This window comes from Phoxinus phoxinus (assembly GCF_949152265.1).
Source record: "Phoxinus phoxinus genome assembly, chromosome: 23".
Classification (NCBI taxonomy): Eukaryota; Metazoa; Chordata; class Actinopteri; order Cypriniformes; family Leuciscidae; genus Phoxinus; species Phoxinus phoxinus.
Genome location: NC_136898.1, coordinates 7,943,453 through 7,964,445, shown reverse-complemented (window position 1 = coordinate 7,964,445; position 20,993 = coordinate 7,943,453). Strand labels below are relative to the sequence as shown.

The following is a 20,993-nucleotide window of genomic DNA, read 5'->3' as shown; positions in this document are numbered from 1 at the left end:
ACAGAACAGAGACAGCAGCTCCTGGTGAGACAGTCATGAATCCAAGACCATCAAATGCTATCTTGAACTTATTAGCACTTCTCACAGATGGAGAGGTCATATGCAAGTCTTGGCTGGTTCTTTGGTAAACCACATCAGTAGCCCCCCTATCATTTTGTTCACACAGTGCGCGTTCCGGGACTGATCCCGGCAATGTTATTAGGTCCCCATCGATCCCAGCATCAATCCCGGGACGTGTTTGCGTTCACACAGAAGGCACCAATTTCCCGGGATCAACTCGTAGTGTGAAAGGGGCTTTCAAATGATCAATTAAATATTCACCTGTACTTCCAAAGTAAGAACATAGCCTTCATTAAATGTAAACAAACGTGTCACTAGTTCCCCAACATCTTTAAATGTGGTTTAATTGATCCAACTCTGAGGCCTCGCAAAATGATCTAAAGCCTTAAAATGAAACTCTAATATGCAACTAAAGGGGTTTCCATACTGACCTGGTGGTTTTCTGTGTGCCCTCATCCGTGAGCGTCTTAGTGGATCCTTTGCTTTTGGAGAGCAATGACTTCACCCCATCAACGCGGTCCTCCACCTCAGAGTCCATATCTGATTCATCTCCACTGATAACAAGAGAAGCTCAATCAGACATAGCAGCTGACATAAAGGTCATTTCGGCTGGTCAAGACAAGGTTATGATCCTTCAGTTAGTTGTTAGTGCCACAACAAGTTGTTTCAATAAAAACAAATCTGGGAGAAGAGGATTTCAATCCATCCCACAATAACCGCCTCTATTTTAGAAGATGGAGAGAGAAAGAGAAACCATTCACATCGTTCACTCTTACTGCATTCTCTCTGTGGAGATCTGTGAACGCAGTGGCACATGTCATATCACTACCATGAGCCTTTGCAGTAAATATTACTGTTTATACCAGGCTCTACTTTTAAGAATATACAATAAAGCTTATTCAAGCATAAATATGTTTAAAAATTGCACAAACGCACAAGCAGGGACGTCATGAGTGCATTGGATTTAGGCTGCAGCTGTTTGTGGAGAATTTCAACTTACCGTCACGCACAATTTAAAGCTTAAGCACACACACAGCTCACATTCTGATGCTAATCGACTGTGACAATCTGCTTCTTTTGGTTGCATATTGAAGTTCCACCCAATTACAGCAAATCAACCGAATGCAGTGGATTCCCCCCTTCCCAAATCCAAGCAGTTACACTTGCACAGCAACACACATAAACACGTCACAATGTGCTAAACAAGATGCACTAGGAATTCATAGAGCATCCGGGAAACTTTATGCTGAATCATAATTCGCTCAGGGAGTGGAAACTTCTAAATGCATTCATTTGGTATTCACTTAGTTTCTTTGTGTTTTTCATATAGATTTCCAGAAATTACCAATTTAATGACTTTTTAATGCCAAAAAAATTCAATATTTTTGTAAAGATTAATTTTTTGTTGTTTTTCTTTAGAAATTCTAAATAAATCTAGAAATCCCAATTTTTAAATATATATTGATATTTCCATTAGTTTTCCATGACTCTGATGAAAATTGGTTTTCCATGACTCTTCCAGGGCTCTGATGAAAAGATGGCTCGTGTTATGATGAGCAAAATCAGATGAGCAATAATGATAGTGTTAAACATGTACAGCACATGCTCATGAAGACAGGAAAATGCTGCTGTATTATCAAATGACTTATTGGACTAATGAATCATTTCAGCTAAAAAATAATATAATACTTTCCATGTAAGACTTCATATGGTTTGTTGTACCGCAGATTAATACAAAAACATTTTCCACATGCTTTTACAATGAATATAATTACAAACTCAAACCAACAACAGATGAGAAACAAAGACCATTTAGTATCCTCACGTTTTGTTCTTTCTTTTCTGATACTTTGTCACCATGTCTTGTAAACTTGGGGGGGGGGGGGGAAGGAAGGAAAATAAAGGAGAAATGGAAAATGAGTAAATTGTTGATCCATTAAAATAAAATTGGACACAGGAAACAAAAGAAGAAAAAGAAAAGCAAAAGAACTGAAAAAAGTGCATGTCAACGAAAGTAACATGCAGTGGTCATCCTGATCAGAGAAATGTTGCCATGGGAACATGACAGGAGACTAATCCTCATACCTGTTGATGAGGTCGTCATCATCATCCGTCTCCATTTCATCTTCCATAGCGGCCTGCAGGTCCCCAATCCGCTTAAAGGCCAACTTCAGATCTACTTGTAAGCTCTGATTGGCTGCTTCCAGACTTTCAATATCCATTTCCTGTTAAAGGTCCAAACAATCAAAGTTATGAAAAATAACTGCGGTTTTAATATAGTAACCATGTTGTGTTTTATAGAAACCATTTTATAGTAATGAGAAGCCATCCATGGGTTTTACATGTGGCCTTACAACAAAATGCCACAGTCAAGCTATGGTTACTGCAATAACTATGTCAATAAAAGGTGGCATTGTGGCAGTTTCTCTTCATTATAGTTGCTATAGTGATACTAAGGCAATCTCCATCCTGCTCTGGAACTCACCAGCTCATGTTTTTTGCGGCTGGCTTCGGTTTCTTTCTTAGACAGTTCAGTCATCTCCTCCTTTATGTCCCGGATCTGCCGCTGCATGCGCTTGTTCTGATCCTTCTCCCGGTTTTCGCTGGTAACACGCTGGTCTCGTTCCTCCGTCATCTTCTCCAGATTCTCCTTCAGCCGTGTTACAAGAGACTGGAGGTCGAACATGGACAGATGGAGAAGCCAAAGATAAGAGTTCATTAAAAGAATAAACTGTAAATGAATCGTGGCCATTGATGCCGTTGCATATTTGCATGTGCCGTGGACGTTGTTTTAGCTCCCAATTCAACAAAAATTATGCATGGAATAATTTGTTGTGCCCTGTCATTGAATGAAAACTAAAATTAACATTAAAATGAACTAAAACTAAAGGAAATTTACAACTAAAAAACATTTTTTTTTAGAACTACAGCCCTGGTTCAGTGTCTTGCTGTGAATTAATTGAATTTGTCATACAATATCACAAATGACTCACCTCCAGACGTTTGGTCTGGGTCCTCTCATATTCTAGTTTGGTCTCCAGTTCGCGGATTTTGGCTTCCTGACGGCTGACCAGAGATTTCTCCACCATAGACTGTTCCTGAAATTCAAGTTGTGACTGCAGGGAGTGAAGCTGCCGAAAAGAATAAAAACACACACTGAGGTCACATTCAAGACCACAAGCGACCGACCCACCGCAGTTCTCTCACTGCTTTGGCCACTAATCAATAGCCACTATATACTGAAAGAAATGGTAAATGAGGTGATAGGGGTCGATTTTCGGGCTGTCAACTGTGTCATCCAAAAAAAGGAAGAGAGCGTCTGCCTTTTTAGTGTATTTGAGGATTTTTTTGTTTTTTTGGTACCTTATCCTGGATCTCTTGTTTTTCCTTCATGGCCTCCTCCACCTGGGTTTGCAGGTCACTGATTTGTGCCAGATCTCTTGTAGACTAAACACACACACACATATGTAACACAAAGAGTTAATTTTAACTCTTAATCTGTGCTATAGTATCTTAAATGCATTTAATGGCTATAATGTTGCTATATATCTCTGTCTGTCGCGTTCTCCAAGGTTGCATTTATTTGTTAAAAAAATACTGTAAAAACAGTAATATTGTGAAATATTACTACAATTTAAAATAACTGTTTTCTATATTAGAATATTGTAATTTATTCCTGTGAATTTTCAGCATCATTACCCCATTTGGTCTTCAGTGTTTCTTGAGCATCAAATCAGAGTATAAGACATCCTTCAGAAATCATTCTAATATGCTGATTTGATGTGGATTTTTGTGGAAACCATGATATATATTTTTTCCGGATTTTTTGATGATGGAATATTCAAAAGAACAGCATTGATTTGACAAATTACAAATCTTTTACTGTCATGTTTTATAAATTGTAATGCATCCTTGTTGAATAAAAGTATTAACTATATAATATATGTATATGCATGTATATGAACAGGATGTGAGGTCACCTGAGCCACTGCTGCTTTGTGTTTCTTCATGAGTTCGTTCATGTCCTCCTGATCCTCCTCAAAGCGAGACTGCAGATCATTCTTCTCTCTCTGCAAACGACTTATCTGCTCCTCCAACTGAGTTAGACAGAACAGACAGGGTTGGATGAGTGCCTTAAATAGTTTATTCACAGGTTTTCAAGGATGAGGAAACACATCCTGTCCATGTTGACAACTGTCTGACAGCTTCTACCATGCGACAGATAAATACTGCACCGAAATACAGTTTGACTGGACGCACAGCTTTTGACAACAACAAATGATGTATTTTCATTCATTGTAAAAGTTACAAAACCTATTTATTCAGCATTTTATTATTTGTTTTTCCCTGCTCTCTGTGACCCTTTTAGAGCAGAATGATCTTTTTGACCCCAAAAAACAAACATTACTTTTAATAACAGAACACTTCTCGAAAAACAGTCACAGCAACGTCTTAACAACTATGCTTCTGCCATTTTAGAGTAAGAACGAAAGTGGGACTAAAACACTGTCATTACACGCAGTAATTGCATATTTCTGGTTAAGGCAGTGACGAGGAGATTATACCCTTAAACTCTCCTATCGCCTCTTCTTCATAAGAAATAAATCAAATGCACACCACAACTGAGCCTTTTAATTCTGACTGAGTAACATGTTTTTGGGTTCTTGAAAGAGCCTGTAGAGTGATGAGAGAGAAAGGGAGTGCTTTCAAATGAAGAAAGATTCAGAAAGAGTAATCAGAGAAGAGTAAAGCTGCACTGATTTTCATTTCATCTCCACCCTTTTTTCTGTCCTCAGCGAGGTGAAATGTGAAGTGACAAAATCACAGCCAATCAGAACATATTTGATGTTTAAAATTCCCTGTGGAGCAGGATTTGGATCAATGAGATTTTACAGTGGGCGGGGCCAGATAGCAAGACACCGCAGGGATAAAAACCAAGCAACTGTAAAAATGTCTTGTTGTCTGTCACAGTCTGTTAGGGCAAAAACTCAAGATTAACATGGAGGAGACGGGATTTAACGCTTTATCATGTTGTGCTTGGTTAGGACACCATGATTTTTTTATCAGAGTTTTAAAGTTTACACTCTAAATGTTTTTTCCATCAGTCTGAGCAGGAAAATGACTACATGCTTGTTTTTTCTCTACCCAGCAGTTTGAGTGAATCATGACACATTTATTCTGCTCTATTCACATATTGCTCAAAAGAAACATATTGCCTGACAAAAGCTCTAAAAGATCTGCTGGACAAAATTCTAGTTTTCTTACATAGGAAAAATGTTTTCAATGGCACAATCTCTTCCCTATACATTTCTAAAAGAAACTATGATTAATTTGTTGCATATAATGACTAATCAATCACTATCACATAGTTAAAGGGGTTACATGTACGCATTTTCAGGTATTAATTGCTTTTTGTATTGCCAATGTGTAAGCAGCTTCTAATGAAACCTTCCCTGACTTCCTAGGTTGTCTATGAAAGCCTTTAGACTGATTTTTATGTTAAGGACTCGGGCCGGTTTCAATGGGGAAAATCTAAAGGATTTGACGTTTACTCACACTCCCGAGAGCCTCTCTTCCGTTCAATGACACATTAAATTAATGCTTAATGTTCAGGATAATGCAGGATAATTCTTAACTGCTGTTTTCTTACCGCTGTCATTTTTGTTGAGTGTTTATTTTGTTATTGATAAAAGCGCATAGCACATATTTACCATAGTATATCGGAGCTTGAACCTTGTTCAGTCTCTAGTACGTTACATGTGCACAAGTGCGAGCACGAGCGGTAAGTTGCGGGCAGCAGTTCACTTAACGGCCACCAGTGTCACTAATAACACAGGTTTCTGAATTCTACATATAGTCCCTTTAACCGCTCAATAACTTGGAGGAACTAAATTAAAGCAGGGCAATGCAGGTTCAGGAATTTCTTCGCTGCTTTTTGCTCGCAGGTTTCTCTATAGAGTTCCCCCTACAGCTTCGGAATAGATATTTTACAACACTGTCGAAAAACTTGTTGGCGACTCTCAGATACTAGAGGCTAGTAGATCAACGACATCAAAGCAGACGGGACATTCTTTAAAACATCTTCATTCGGGTTCAAACAGCGTGAGGGAGCGCAATAATGATATAATTTTAGCTGATTTCTTTTTGCCGTAAAGCAATTAACCAAAAAACAAATAACCAAAAGAATCAATCACCAAATGATCAGCCTAAACAATCAGAAATGAGAAAAAAAAAACTTATACAACTAAAAGACAATACCAAAATCGAACAGTTAACAAACAATCATGCAATCATAAATAGACGAGTCAAAACATTCTTTACTGTATGATTAAACAAACATATGATTAAATGATGAAATCTTGTCCTGTTTATGAGCACTGTTATGAGCACAGAACTGTTTGTTCAGAGCACAGAAAAGTAAAACAGAATTCAACTCACAGACATCTTGGCTTTGGTGATGTCATCCATCTGGATATGAAGGTCTTCAATTTCCAGCTCCATGGACTTGCGTGCTTTAACTGCGGCTGCGCAGGCAAACTCGGACTCCTCCAACTAAACCAGATACAACATAAACACTCATCCGCTCACATGAAGAAATTGACATTTCTACAGCTTGTGATTGTGATTCTACCTTATTTTTGAGTGCGGCGATCTCTCTCTTACTAGGCACGTTAGTCTTCAGGTGGTCCAGCATGATCTGAGCATCAGCTAGAAGAACTTTTGTGCGCTTCAAGTCCTTCCTGAGACGTTTCTCTGTCTCTACATCCTTCTGGCCAACCTGTTATATGGTGCATTACTGTGTTATGCTTTGTTGAGTGCAGTGTATGCTGTCAGCAATATTTGTGTTGTGTTAGTACCTGTTCCTGTGCAGTCATCAGTTTGGATTCCAGGTCTCTCTTTTCTCTCAGAACTCTCTGTTTATCGTCATATTCCTCCTCTAACTGCACTTCCATCTGCTTCAGCTACACACACACATAGCAAAAGAGCCATTAGGAAACACGGAGGTCTCGAATTGTGAGAGACCTGTGATAGTGTTCAGATCCTGTGTGTTCACCTTCTTACTGCAGGACAGTCGGATCTCCTCCACCTCCTCATCTTTACTGTCAAGCTCTTTAGAGTGTGTTTGTTTCAATCTCTCCATCTCCATTTCCAAACGAAGTTTAGCCTAAATCACACACACACACACACACACACCGAGATTACGTGAGGTTCACTTGATATTATCCTCTGCAAAACTGCTTCCAAGTTGCAATTTTCCAAGCTGGAAGTCAGAAAGATTTGTGTTTAAGATGTAAAATTGTTTTAAAGATTTTCATCTATTATTCATATTTTACTTTTTTTTAGCTTTATTTCAATTAATGAAAATTATTTTAATAGTTTTCGTTTTAATTAACAATAACAACACTGGGGCTGAACAGACTGCTGTTCAGAGTCTTTTAAATGGCCATTTTTAGCTTGTACCTGCTCCAGCATCAGAATGCTTCCAGCCTGTTCATCAAGCTCCTCCTCTTGATCTTTGACCTTTGCTTCCAGGTCACGCAGTTGCTTCTTAACCTTTGTAAGTGAAGCCTCCTCTTTGGACTCCTGAGAGGAGAGATCCTGGACCTCGGATTCCAGCTGCTCCACCTTCACACGGACCGTACACAGCTCTGTGTCCTTCTCCTATTTTTTACAATAATACACATTAGCTGATACATTTATCCAAAGCAACATGCCATATAATTATTACAGAAATCTGAAGTTAAGTGTCTTGCTTAAGGACACAAGAGAGAGTGACACACACTTTTCGATCTTAGCTCTCACCTCTAGCTGTTGTCTGATTGTAAACATCTCGCCCACCAGCATATCTCTGTCTCGGGACAGTTTCTCCCGCTGGTTCCTCTCCTTCTGTAGTTCTTCTTGAGCCTGGTTCTTCTCCACATCAAACCTGCCAGAAAATTCAGAAGATAAACAAGCATTGAGCAAAGTAATTTCAACCACAGTGTGACGGGAAAAAACATGATAGTCTGCTCATATCTCCAATGGGCATAAACTATCAAACAGAGATTCAGCCAGTAGGCACCCGAGCAAACATGTCCTCTTCTGTAACTGATCTTGTGGATTTTTAGATTTGAGTAATCTGATCTTCTTTTTCCATCTCCAATTCTACAGATGCTGAAAATTCTGAGCAAAATAACGTCTATGCACCAAGTTTACTCATAAAATGTCATGCATGTTAAGGTTTAGTTACAGCTCTAAGTCTGATCTGCTAAGCTTTAGTTATGAGCAACATCAGCCAAGTACTAAACACAATTCAGCCACATGAAAAATAAAATAAAAAAATCAAGCAGTCTAGCAATACACAAACAAAAAACAGCAATCAGACAGAAAGCAAAAAGCTTAAACCACTATAACAAACGAAATACAGGGATCAGACAGAAAACTAACTGCTTAAACAACTAAATAACAAACAAAAGACAGTTATCAAACCGTAAACGGTTAGCTTTAACTAAACAACAAACAAAAGACAGACATCAGACAGTAAATTAAATGCTTTAACTGAACAAATTTTTTTATAAAAATCAGAAAAACAGCTTAAACAAACAAAAGTAATTAGGCAGTAAAAAACTGATTGAATAACTTACAAATAAAATACACAAATCAGACAGTAAACAAACAATCACACAAGAGCCCAAACAATCAAACAGTAATGAAACAGTTTAAACAATCAATTGTTTAACATAAATTGCTTACTGTGTGATCAAATAAACTGTACGATTAAACAAATGTATGATAAAACGATAAGTAAACAAACAAGCCAAGTAATAAGAAAGTAAATGAACCGTTGAATCAAACAAACGGTAAACAAAGAAACAAAAACTAAACTAAACTTTTCAAATTGTACACAAACAGTCCATACAATCAAACAGTGAAAAATGTCCGAAACAACCAGAGTAAACAATCAAACAGAAATCTCTATAATCAAACCTCAGCAAGTGATCAGACTGAGATGTGTCCTGGTAAACCATACATTGGGGGGGACAAAATAACCCCACAAGGATGACAATACCAGAAATCTTTGACCTTGTGGGGACAATTTTGTGTTTGTGTTTAGGAGTAGGTTATGGTATAGAAGGTATAAGGGTTTGTTTACTTTCTGATTGTTTGGGCTGTTTGTTTGCTGATTGATTCTTTTGGTTTTGTGTGTGTGTGTGAGATTGGCTCTTACTTCCTCTGTTTTCTCTCCAGCTCATGGTTGCGCCCCTCTTGATTTTCCAGGTGCAGTTTGGTGTCTTGCAGTTCAGCCGCCAGCCGCTGGCATTTCTTCTTCAGCTGCTGGACAGATCGTTGGGACTCCTCCTGGTCAGCCTGTATCTCCGCAAACTACACACAGAGAGAGACAGGAAAGTGAAGTTTGTAAAAGTCTAAAGATTCTGAAGTGTAACTGGTTTCCATTGTCAGAGTGTTATTTATTGTAGCAGAGTTTGAATTCAGATACATTTCACACTGTGTGTGTATAGTCTGTTTGGCAAGCCTAGTGTGTGTGCACTTGTGCGTGTGTGTATTTGCCGTGTTATACTAACTTTTCTCTCCAGGTGCCTCTTGTTCTGTTGTTCTGTCTCCAGCTTGTCATCCATCTCCTGGTGGAGTTTTTTCTTTGTGAAATCCATGTCCCTGATGGCACGTTCATATTTTAACCTCCATTCACCTCCTGACGTGAACAAACACACAGAGACAGAAAGATTTTTCCTGAGTTTTGTTGAGCTGGGGTGTGTGTGTGTGTGTGTGTGTGTGTGTGTGTGTGTGTGTGTGTGTGTGTGTGTGTGTGTGTGTGTGTGTGTGTGTGTGTGTGTGAGTGATGTTCTTATTAAAATTAAAATTTTGGGAATCAGCTTGGTCATCTGACTGGTCATCTAGCTTGTTGTTTTGTTTTTACCAGAATCATCATCGCCATCGTTGTCCATCTCGCCGTTGAGATCTGATGCGCGGAGGAGTCTGGCCTCCATGATCTCCATCTCCATGGACTCCATCTGTTTCTTCACAGAGTCAAACTTCACCTGAGTTTCATAAAAAGACAAGAAACAGGTTTTCTAGAGCAGCCCACTCACAAAATACACTCCTACCACAACCTCCTCAGATTATAAAAGAAAGTTTTTTAACTATAAGATCTCTCCTCAACTTCCAGTCAATCCATAACACAAACTACTCAAAATTGAAAGCAGTTCAACTACAGTAAAGCTACACTTATAAAAAAGTACTTAGATGCCATATTGACAACATAGTGATAAACATTAGCATTTAAAGTGCCCCTATTATGCTTTTTCGAATATTACCTTTAATGTAGAGTGCAATATAGCAGTATGTGAATGTAAAAGTTCTGCAAAGTTTCAAAGATCAAAATGTAAAGTCTCAATTCCTTCCTCACTTCCTTTTACATATCTACGTAACAATGTAACACATTTGCATAATGCCAGCCTATGGTCTTCATTGGCTGCCCATGAACGTCTACTTTGACCCGCCCTCAAGCACTGTAGTTGTAGCTGAGGTCTGGAAGAGTTTGGTTCGTTTCATTGTGTATACACGCACTGAGGAAGCCTCCAGAGCTGAAAATCAGATATAGTAATGGGTGTTTCGTTTCCGACACGAGCTGTAAACAGTAGACCAATCACAACAGACTGGGCCATCTGACCAATCAGAGCAGAGTAGGCTCGCGGAAAGGAGGGGGTTTAGACAGACTAAATCTTCGAACAAACCGTTTTTAGACTCTTTGAGAAATGAGGTGATGTGCAATGTAGATTATGAGAACATTAAAGTTTTTTTTAGCCTTTGACACATATAATCTATTGTAGAAGACCTCCAAAACTATTTTAAAACTTTAAATAAGCCTTTATAACCTTTAATATGGGCACTTTAAATATTTGACAAAAAATGCATAAACGGTTCTACTTTTTTGGTTAAATTTAAATCTTAATTCCAAATTCATATTGGTCTGAATAAACCAATTTACTAATATGAATCCGTTTCCAACACTAAATGTTAGAGACATTTTAGATTGCGTTTAATTATCTACTCAGTAAGCTTGGAAGTAAAACTGCACATGCAATATAATGTGACAAAATATAGTGATGCAGTGTTTTTGTAAACTATACCACTGGAAAAAGTTCATTATTGGAAAAACTAAAAAAAAATTCTGAATTTACAGTTAACTTTGTAGCATCTGTCCTCCTAAAGCATGGAGGACATGTACCTGCATATCCTTCATGTCCTTCTCCAGACGCAATCTCTCGCTTGTCTCCGTCTCCAGCAGCTGGGATGTAGACTCCGCAGAATTCCTCTCATCTGAAAGCTCTGCCGTCAACTCCGTAATCTACATAAACACACATATGCATTGGTTTTTCTAAAATGGTGGAGGCTTTCCATTGACTTCTACTCATATATTATCAACTCCTCAACTGAAACCTAATAATCACAGAAACCTTCCTGCATTTTTACATTTTCATCACTTACTACATTTATTGTCTATCAAAAACAAGACAGTAAAATCAGGCCCTGCATTGCCTGTTGAAGTCAAATAAGATGTTTGCATGTCTTACTCTGCTCTCCATTCGATCCGAGGTCAGCCGAAGCTCGTTTCTTTCCTTTTCCACCTTCTCCAGCTTCAACTTCAGATGCATGATCTCATCCTACGAGTCAAAATGGCAGCAAAATCTCAAGCACAAAACACTATTGAATATTTAGATGAGAAGAAACTATCTTTGGCCTGAGTTGGGCTAATATTGTATGATCTGATGTTTTTTTTTGATCAGGCAATATCTATCTGCCTTCAGGTGAGTTCAGGAAGGGGCCAGGCAGCAATGTTGCAAATGCTTTGAGCTCGGATTGAGATGACGGCTTCAGGAATCAAAGAGATTTCTCAGCTCTAACGCTGATGCAACAAAAGCTCTCAGACCATGTCATCTTTAAAGCAAATGCACCCACACACACAGATAAACATTTGCACTCTACTGTAAGCTGAAAGAAGCTTTACATAGTGGGCAAACTGGGACATGCAATAAAGAGTAATATGGAAAGACTCACATCTTTTCCTCGAATCTGTTCTTCGGTGAGCTGAACCTCTACTAGAGGCCGTACGTTGGTGAAGAGCTTCCACCAAGGCCAGTCCTTCACGCCATGATTCTTCTTAATGTTCTTCTGGACGCAACGGATGGCCAAATCCTGGATCTGAGAGATAGAAAGGGGTTTTTATTTATCTAAAGGTACGCTTCACACTAAAATTGTAATTCTGTCTTCATTTACTCCCCATAATGTTGTTTATATTATAGCACATAAGTCCTCCTAAGTCAAATATTTCATGCGGTTTTTTGCTAGCCCATTTACTGACGTGAGCGTGAGTGAGTGTGAAAGACGTGTGAATGGCATGTAGATGAGTAAATGATGACAGAATATTCATTTTGACTGAACTATTCCTTCATTTCTGCAATATGTGGCAGGCTGATGATACAGATCTCCATCTGTGAATGGCATGACAGTCGCATTAACAGCGTGGCATGAAATGATTAATGTTCCTTTGCGAACACAAACATAAAAGCCACAGAATGACTTTGATATGCCATTTTTTGAAAAAGTACTGAAAGACTTGTCAACCAATACTGTAAATTTGATTTGAATGAAAAAAAAGCACTTTATAAAGAATTGAGAGAATTTTGTTCAGAGGCCTGATTGCATGTCATGATCTCATAGCGAGTAGACTATTATGATACAGAGATGGCATGATAATAAATCTAATACTTCTAGAGAAACTAAACAGGAGAGCATTTAAAGCTGAAGTGTAATTCTGTAGGTGTAGGTTTTTTTTGAGCTGCCCAACAACAACATTGGCTCTACCAATGGTGCGAATTGGGGGTGGGACTATCTGTTTGATTGACCAATGGGGGGGTGGGACTATCTGTTTGGTGACCAATGGGGGGTGGGACTATCTGTTTGGTTGACCAATGGGGGGGTGGGACTATCTGTTTGGTTGACCAATGGAGGGTGGGACTATCTGTTTGGTTGACCAATGGAGGGTGGGACTATCTGTTTGGCAGACCAATGGAGGGTGGGACTATCTGTTTGGCAGACCAATGGAGGGTGGGACTATCTGTTTGGCAGACCAATGGAGGGTGGGACTATCTGTTTGGCAGACCAATGGAGGGTGGGACTATCTGTTTGGCAGACCAATGGAGGGTGGGACTATCTGTTTGGTTGACCAATGGGGGGTGGGACTATCTGTTTGGCTGACCAACGGAGGGTGGGACTATCTGTTTGGCTGACCAATGGAGGGTGGGACTATCTGTTTGGTTGACCAATGGGGGGTGGGACTATCTGTTTGGCTGACCAACGGAGGGTGGGACTATCTGTTTGGCTGACCAACGGAGGGTGGGACTATCTGTTTGGCTGACCAACGGAGGGTGGGACTATCTGTTTGGCAGACCAATGGAGGGTGGGACTATCTGTTTGGCAGACCAATGGAGGGTGGGACTATCTGTTTGGTTGACCAATGGGGTGTGGGACTATCTGTTTGGCTGACCAACGGAGGGTGGGACTATCTGTTTGGCTGACCAATGGAGGGTGGGACTATCTGTTTGGTTGACCAATGGGGGGTGGGACTATCTGTTTGGCTGACCAACGGAGGGTGGGACTATCTGTTTGGCTGACCAACGGAGGGTGGGACTATCTGTTTGGCTGACCAACGGAGGGTGGGACTATCTGTTTGGCTGGCCAATGGGCGGAGACGAGGGAGTGTTTTTGTCTGCAATTCTGCACGGTGATACTGGTGGTGCAGAAAATAAATGTTTTACCTTAAATTAACTCCATAAATGATCACCTACTCAATACTACCTAGTAGTAAGTTATGTCAATGAACATAATATCATATTTTCAACATAAACAAGTAAAAATCTGTTCTAAGAAAAATCTGCTGCTGAAAATTCAGCTTTGCCACCACAGGAGTAAATAAAATGTATGTATGCATGCAGTGTTGGGGGTAACGAGTTACAAAATAACGGATTACAGTAACGATATTACTTTTTTGGGTAACGAAGTAAAGTAACGCATTACACTAAAAATATCAGTAACTATACTACTTTACTAGACTATAGGAACGCGCTTTCCTGCGTTACCCAAGCCGTGTTTTCATGTGTGTAAAGCTCTGATCTGTCGAAGTGGTGCGTGCATGCCTGTGTGTGTGTGCTTGCCTGAGCACCGTTGCCATAGAGATCGATTTGAGTGACGTAGCTGCTGGTGCGAAGGACAGAGAGGAATGGAGATGGAGACGGAGACGCGAGTTTCGGCCAGTGGCGATATTCACATTACTTTCAGTTTTTTGCCCGAAAGGACAAAAATATTTGCCAGAAATTCACTCTATGCCCTGGCAGGCAAGTACTGGCCATCGGGACTACCGGGAGATTCACGGCTTTTTGGGCCGATCCGATGCATCTAAAACTTTTTTGTTCGTTTGTCTTAACGGCTCATAAAACTCGTACATCGGCGGCCCATTCGTTTTGTTTTGCTTAATTGGCGGCGCTGGGTAAGTGCCGGTGTAATGCATTGGTTAAAAAAAGTCAGCGTTAGTTTTTTTTCTGACAGACCGGCCCATGAAACACGTAGATTGGCCCATTGGTTATTTTCTTGATTGACACTGGATTGGCCCAATCACATCTTTAAACGCCTCCCCCTTTGGGCTTTGAGCGAGCGTGCAGTGTCAGTGTATCGGTCAAAATCTCTTATATACGGTCTATGGTCAAAATACAGATGGAGAAGAAAGTTTCAGTTTTGCAGTTTCCGTCAAAATAAAATATAATGTTTATCCCTGTCCAGCCCTGATCATGTGTCTACCACCACGGACATAATCCTGTTGTTTGTAGATTTTACAGTGAGGCATATTTCTTTGTGCAGAGAGGGATAATTGTTATTTTATATGGTTTTACATGCCATTTTTATAGGCTACATTTATAAACACTATGCGGACATGCAGGCTAAGTGATGATAGGGCTATGATGTTTGTCCATGTATCTACACGGTAAATTAAGAAACGGGAAAGTAAAGTAATAAGTAGTGAAGTTACTTTTCAAATGCAGTAACTAGTAAAGTAATCTCATTACAATTTACAGAAGTAACTAGTAACTAGTAACTAGTTACTTTTTTTGAGTAACTACCCCAACACTGTATGCATGTATATAAATATATATTAGAAAAGAAAATTGGAAAATTAACTGTTATTTCTAAACAGTAATATTTCACAATATTACTGTTTTTACAGAATTTTTTATCAAATAAATGCAGCCTTGGTGAGCATAAGAGATTTCTTGTTCGAAAACATTTGAATTTTGCTGGATAAATAAATGTTGAGTTTCTGTTTGATTGACATTGCAATTCCAGCACAGGACTGAAGCAAAACAGAAAATTGACTTTACCTTCCTCTTTTTGAAGGCCTGTCGAGACAGAAAGCCCCTGCAGGCGGCCTGGAACAGCGTGATGTTCTGTCTGGTGTGTTCATCCCTCTGTCCCTCTAGTTTAGCCACTGTTCCAGCCCTGAAGAACACCTAACACACACACCAACATAATTGTGACAACAGCAAAGGGAGCCTGTTAAAAGTGCATATTATGATGGTCCTAAAAATTCATAGTAGTAAAAGAGATGTGATTAAACTCAGGAGTCATATTTTAAAACAGATGCTGCTTTTATCTGTAATGAAGATGCATAAGCACATTGATGTTTTTTGTAATGAACTATGTCTTCAATCAAATTAATATGAAAAATAATATGGATATATTTATTTAACAGTAAAAGAGAGGCTAATTGTGATTACACTCATGTAACTATCTACTGTCAACATCTGACCACAACAATCTGAACAAACCAAGTAAATCAATGTCCATTTAACGCCTATTTGGTTTATTTTTCATTGCCAGTAATCGTAAGAGCACAAGTCGAGCAGAACTGACAGGAGACGCTGGTAGAGTTGTAAATCAGTTTGTTTTGTTGCTCGAATCCTTCATGAAGAGCCCCTGACATTGTAATTATTTCTGAGCGCAGTTCAGCCTTCGTAAACCTTTACGCCAATTGCAGCTGCCACAAAATAATGACTGACTATTCCAACTTATAATCCGGTCCAATAAATCTCCATTCTTCTGGGAACGCACCAGGCGGGGCTTGTTTACACACGCCACCATTTTTTTCAGGGGTCTTTTTGGCTTGCAATGATTTTCCAGCTGATGGGATTAAACTGTTGAGCGCCAGCGTCTGTTCACACTGATTAGGACGGCAATAAAGAACTAGGAAAGACACAAACAAACAAAGCAGCTCATGCTGAGAAGAGAGTGTCTTGCGTCCGACCAACGGACCACGCAGTAGATGACGGAAAATGCGCACAGTCGCAATATCACCCGCCGCTTAAGATTCAACATTTGACTCACCCGCATCCTTTGATGCTTCTAAAGTGATAGATTGAACAGAAATGTGTGTTTGTGTGTACTCACCCTGCTCAGACCCATGTGATAGCTGCTCTTCTCCAATTCCAATGACTCCAAAAGCTCCTCTACTGCCTGCAACGACACACACACTGTCATGTCTCGTTCACACAGTGTACATTACAAAAAAAACTGCTGACCCTTGTGTGGGCCTACAGGACACACTCTCACTGGTTATACAGTACCAATACTGTCCAGGCGACCATCAGCCCTCACCGTGACACTGACACTGTCTCTCTCATGCGGAAAGGTCTTGAGAACTCGATCTATCTGAAAGGGCTCATCTAGATTACAGCACTAAAGGGGGCTCTGGCCCCTGACAACTAAAGGGCCATTGTTTGAATTGGTTCACAAAAAAAAACTCTCTCCGGAGACACAGTTCTACCTCCCTCTGTCTTTTTCTTTCTTGTTGTGTCTCTCTAGATCTCCAATTTTGCATCGTTTCTACTTTCTCTGGGACTTGAAACACCACTGACCTTCTCTGTTGTGTTACAAAAAGAGGTTGGGCATCTTTCTGTACCCTTTTTACTCTAAAAGAAGGTGTTAGGTGTCTAAAATTGACTTTTAGCTATGCCTGTCAATTTTTACCAGCAATTAATGTTTCAGACTTGGCATTGTATTTTGCAAAAAATATATATAGTCCCATTAAATGTGTTATTTAGCTGTTCATTCTTTACAGCACAGGTTTGTACAAGTCAAGAACACATGCTTCTTTCTGCCTCAGAGTAAAAAAAACGAAACTTTAAATCTCACAGTATGACTTTATATTTCACAATATGAATATCTCACAATGTTATACTGTATCTCACAATTGCAACTTAATTTCTCACAACAGTGACAATCTCACAATTTGATGTTATATCCCATTTTATGCATGTATTTTTTTTTGTCGTTTATTGTACGACTTTATTGTAATTGCAACTTTCTGTTTTACAATGTTTCCACTTAGGAAAAGTTGTTAGAACATGTGTCAGTAGTTGAATATTCATGTTATTTGCATCAGTGAGATTCACGTTGTCATTTTTAAACTATGCATTATGCTGTATTTCCTAATGAAGTTTCCATTCAACTCATGAATATTTTTTTTTACTCTACAAAGCCCATTTGTACTTGCATTTGGCACTTGGCGAATGTTAATTTTGGACCCTGTCTGCCATTTACATGCCCAAGGGCCACAGTGCAAAGGTTTTGTATAAAACTCTCCTTTTTCCCCCGGCTAATCACAGGACCAAAAAGAGATTAGGAGCCCCCTGGATGGAGAAATTTTTCTAGCTGATAATTACAGTACATTTGGGCATTAAGTAAGCACTAAAGCCCAGAGCAATTACTACATTTTTCCTGTCTGCTCTGCGTATTGATTCAAGTCAGCGACCCAGCTGGGGTTTCTTGATTAAGCTGTCACAATAACCCTGATTACCCAGAGTTCATTTCTGTCTCGGACTCAAGAAACACAAGAGCGAGAGGAGCCCAAAACTTAATTTTGGTAATTTGTAAAGCTTTTGTACTATTATTTCCATGCTCATTATTCTCTTAAATAGCTACTCACTCGTTTCTCATCCTTCACGATATAGTTTCGGCCCAGTTTCTTGGTCAAGTGAGGGGCCAAAATGTCAAAGCGTCTTCTGAACTCAGAGAAGACCATGTGGTCAGGGTAACCTGCACAAAACAAGCGGTTATTCAGCAGGAAATAACAGAGAGGACGTAATTGTATCTACCGGTATTTGATTAGATCTTTCAATCTCTTTTCTCACCTTGTCTGTAAATCCTCAAACTGTCCAGCAGTTTGAAGCCACGGATCTGGGCCCTGAGCAAAGCCACATCCATTTGCATGAGTCCAGGGTCGCAACTCTCCTCTGAGGATCCTGCGGCCCTCAGAACTTCTGCTCGGGGTAACAGACAGTGGACAAAGTGAACCCTGGATCTGCGAACGGTGTCCAACAGTGCATCCTGATCGAAAGAGGTAATATAGTATTAGCCATTTCTTCGAATTAATGGGGAATTTGAACAATTCCCCAAAGATGTTGGAAGAAACATCCAATCCAACAACTACTATTCAGTGTAGTTGAAAACTCACCACTTGGAGTTTAATCTGAAGGCAGAGAGATTTCTTCTTGACCGCTGCCATGCCTGTGGTGAAGGTCTTCCTCATGCCGGTGGCCCGGCGCAGTGCGAGCTGAGAGCCGCCCTCCAGTCCAGCGATTGAGCCGGTCAGAACCGTAGCGCTGCTGGAGCGGCCCACAAACATCCCGCTGATGCTCTTTCTGTAGGAAAGACAGTTTGTTCTTGAATATAAAACACCCCTTTTATCCTTATTTACAGGTTCATCATTTTGCTTAGGAGGTCTACTAGAACAAGTTTACATGACTTAGGGCCAGGATTACTAAACAGGGCAAATTAGCGTCTGAGCGCAATTCCAAAAAAGCGCAGATGGGAGTGGAAAGTTTTGCGCTTGATCTACTGACGAAATTAGATCAATAGATCTTTAATTTGCTCAGGGCAAATTAAAGAACACAAACACAACCAGATCATTTCCATAATGACCAATGCAATCTACCAAAAGCAGCGCAACTTAGTGTCTGGTTTAATGGCACAAATACTGTAAATTGACTAGAGCAAACCTTAGTAAATCACCTTGCATGATTAATTTAAACACTCTCCTCCTATAAATGTTGCGTCTGAAAGGGAAACTCCTACAAATGCATATTCATTAAGGTCATCTGCAAAAATAACACCTTTTCAGTGCTAATTTTTCACCGTCTTTAGTATATCCTGACAGTAGTTTTTTTTTTAACACCAAAAGGTACACTACTATACAAAAGATTGTAGTTGTACTGCTGAGGAATAGTGTTAAATAACACTCTCAGTTCCACTGCCTTTGGAAGTCCATGTAATCATGTTTTTTCTCTTACAGTGAAAAAAACTGTATTTCTTTCAAATAGAAGAGTGGTAACCTCTTCCTGGCCTTATAACTACCATTGTATAAAATACAAAATATCCAGCAGGCGGGGATTATGCAAATGTGTTACATGATGGCATAGGTATGACACGGAAATAACACAGGAATACAAACAAGGTGTTTAAGGCAGGTGTTTTCTCTTGGAGTCGTGGAGTCCCTTTGGTCTTTGTGCTTTGTAACTTTGCAGACTGTTTACATGCACAAACAACTATATTACACAATAAAGGAAAGGTCAAATGGAAAAAACATAATAGATACACTTTTAACAGTGTAATGTGTTTTTTGACTAATTTACTAAAGTGACAAGTGCAAATGGTTAAAAGCAGGTCTTACTTCTGGGAGTTCTGCAGCAGATTGGCGGCGTTCTGGGGGGTGGGATTTTGCCTGGCTAGGTTCAGCCAACCACGTGTGTCATATTCCACCCAATCTGTCCCATAACTGTGGCCGAGCAGGAAGTGATGTGCATTTTCACTTTTAAGCACCACTGTGCGACCTGCAGAAAAAACTATACATAAATTTGGTCCAGGGCAGAATGTAAGTGTGTGAGTCTGTGTTTGTGCATGTTTGTGTGTGTGACCTGTGCTCTCTCCCTCCGCAGGGCCGTAGTAACTGAAAAGTCGTTGCAGGAGTGTTTCCTCGGATCCTCCCGGCTGTAAAACCTCCTCCTCCATCAGCCAGAACAGACCTCTGGCCTCATCTGTACGGGACAGAGTACGTGCCTGAAGCACAAACATGAATATCCACTGTCAATAATTACAATCGTAGAAATAATACACACACTTTTCCTTCAGGTCTCTCACATTGAGCTCTTCTGTTCTTGACTTGTACTTATAAACCCAGTTAATAAAGTTTAATTTAAGTTTAGTTTAAAATAAATTTGCCCTGCATTGACAGTCTGTCATTTCCAGTTTCAATCTTCAACATCTCAGTGTTTTTGATTAAAGACAAATGCAGAGATGGGAGTTACATTAAATAATTATTATCCAGAGAGCTCTTTTTGATATAAATCACACAAACTTTAAACATCAGGTGAATTATTGGCCATAGCAGTTGGTCGTTTAGGAAGTGTGTCTCACCAGGGCTTGACTGGAGGACTGATCAATCACAGCCAATGAGCGAGAAGGGCTGGGCTCCAGGTCATCCAGTGTGATCTCGATGTTTTCCTATGAACAGAGACAGTTTATTTGTTTGAATGGACATTGACTCACAATGCTTTGCTTCAATTAGATGACATTCAAATTAATGAAACTAATTAAACTGCAAATAATTGCATATGCCAATGTTTGTGGTGAAAAATGAAAATAATAAGACATTATATTACTGTGGAAGATGAATAAAACATTGAATAGAAATTGCAAAAAGTGGCCTGAGAAAACAATATACACTATACTAAAAAGTAACAACATTTGTTAAAGAAATTCATACTTTTATACATCAAGGATACATTCAATTGATCAAAGGTGACAGTAAAGACATTTATAATGTTACA

At 39.5% G+C, this 20,993-nt stretch overlaps 1 protein-coding gene across 7 annotated transcripts in view; it reads right to left on the bottom strand.

Annotated features, from left to right (window-relative positions):
- The window catches only part of myo18aa (myosin XVIIIAa), a 46,706-nt gene that overhangs the window by 4,081 nt on the left and 21,632 nt on the right, over positions 1-20,993 (bottom strand). For 4 of the 7 annotated variants that reach the window (XM_079600746.1, XM_079600749.1, XM_079600744.1 and 1 more), the window contains 27 exons: positions 20,581-20,667; positions 20,082-20,223; positions 19,838-19,997; positions 18,623-18,809; positions 18,300-18,495; positions 18,095-18,204; positions 16,558-16,623; positions 15,492-15,620; positions 12,118-12,261; positions 11,634-11,723; positions 11,288-11,407; positions 9,977-10,097; positions 9,624-9,751; positions 9,269-9,423; positions 7,864-7,987; positions 7,522-7,722; positions 7,115-7,225; positions 6,918-7,022; positions 6,692-6,838; positions 6,499-6,612; positions 4,041-4,157; positions 3,424-3,507; positions 3,054-3,191; positions 2,546-2,731; positions 2,146-2,285; positions 1,886-1,930; positions 492-614 (listed from right to left, as the gene is read on the bottom strand). In XM_079600746.1, coding sequence (XP_079456872.1) covers positions 492-614; positions 1,886-1,930; positions 2,146-2,285; positions 2,546-2,731; positions 3,054-3,191; positions 3,424-3,507; positions 4,041-4,157; positions 6,499-6,612; positions 6,692-6,838; positions 6,918-7,022; positions 7,115-7,225; positions 7,522-7,722; positions 7,864-7,987; positions 9,269-9,423; positions 9,624-9,751; positions 9,977-10,097; positions 11,288-11,407; positions 11,634-11,723; positions 12,118-12,261; positions 15,492-15,620; positions 16,558-16,623; positions 18,095-18,204; positions 18,300-18,495; positions 18,623-18,809; positions 19,838-19,997; positions 20,082-20,223; positions 20,581-20,667 — 3,470 coding nt within the window. The remainder of the gene's footprint in view (positions 1-491; positions 615-1,885; positions 1,931-2,145; positions 2,286-2,545; positions 2,732-3,053; positions 3,192-3,423; positions 3,508-4,040; positions 4,158-6,498; positions 6,613-6,691; positions 6,839-6,917; positions 7,023-7,114; positions 7,226-7,521; positions 7,723-7,863; positions 7,988-9,268; positions 9,424-9,623; positions 9,752-9,976; positions 10,098-11,287; positions 11,408-11,633; positions 11,724-12,117; positions 12,262-15,491; positions 15,621-16,557; positions 16,624-18,094; positions 18,205-18,299; positions 18,496-18,622; positions 18,810-19,837; positions 19,998-20,081; positions 20,224-20,580; positions 20,668-20,993) is intronic. The other 3 variants (XM_079600750.1, XM_079600745.1, XM_079600748.1) reach the window with 1 other exon arrangement.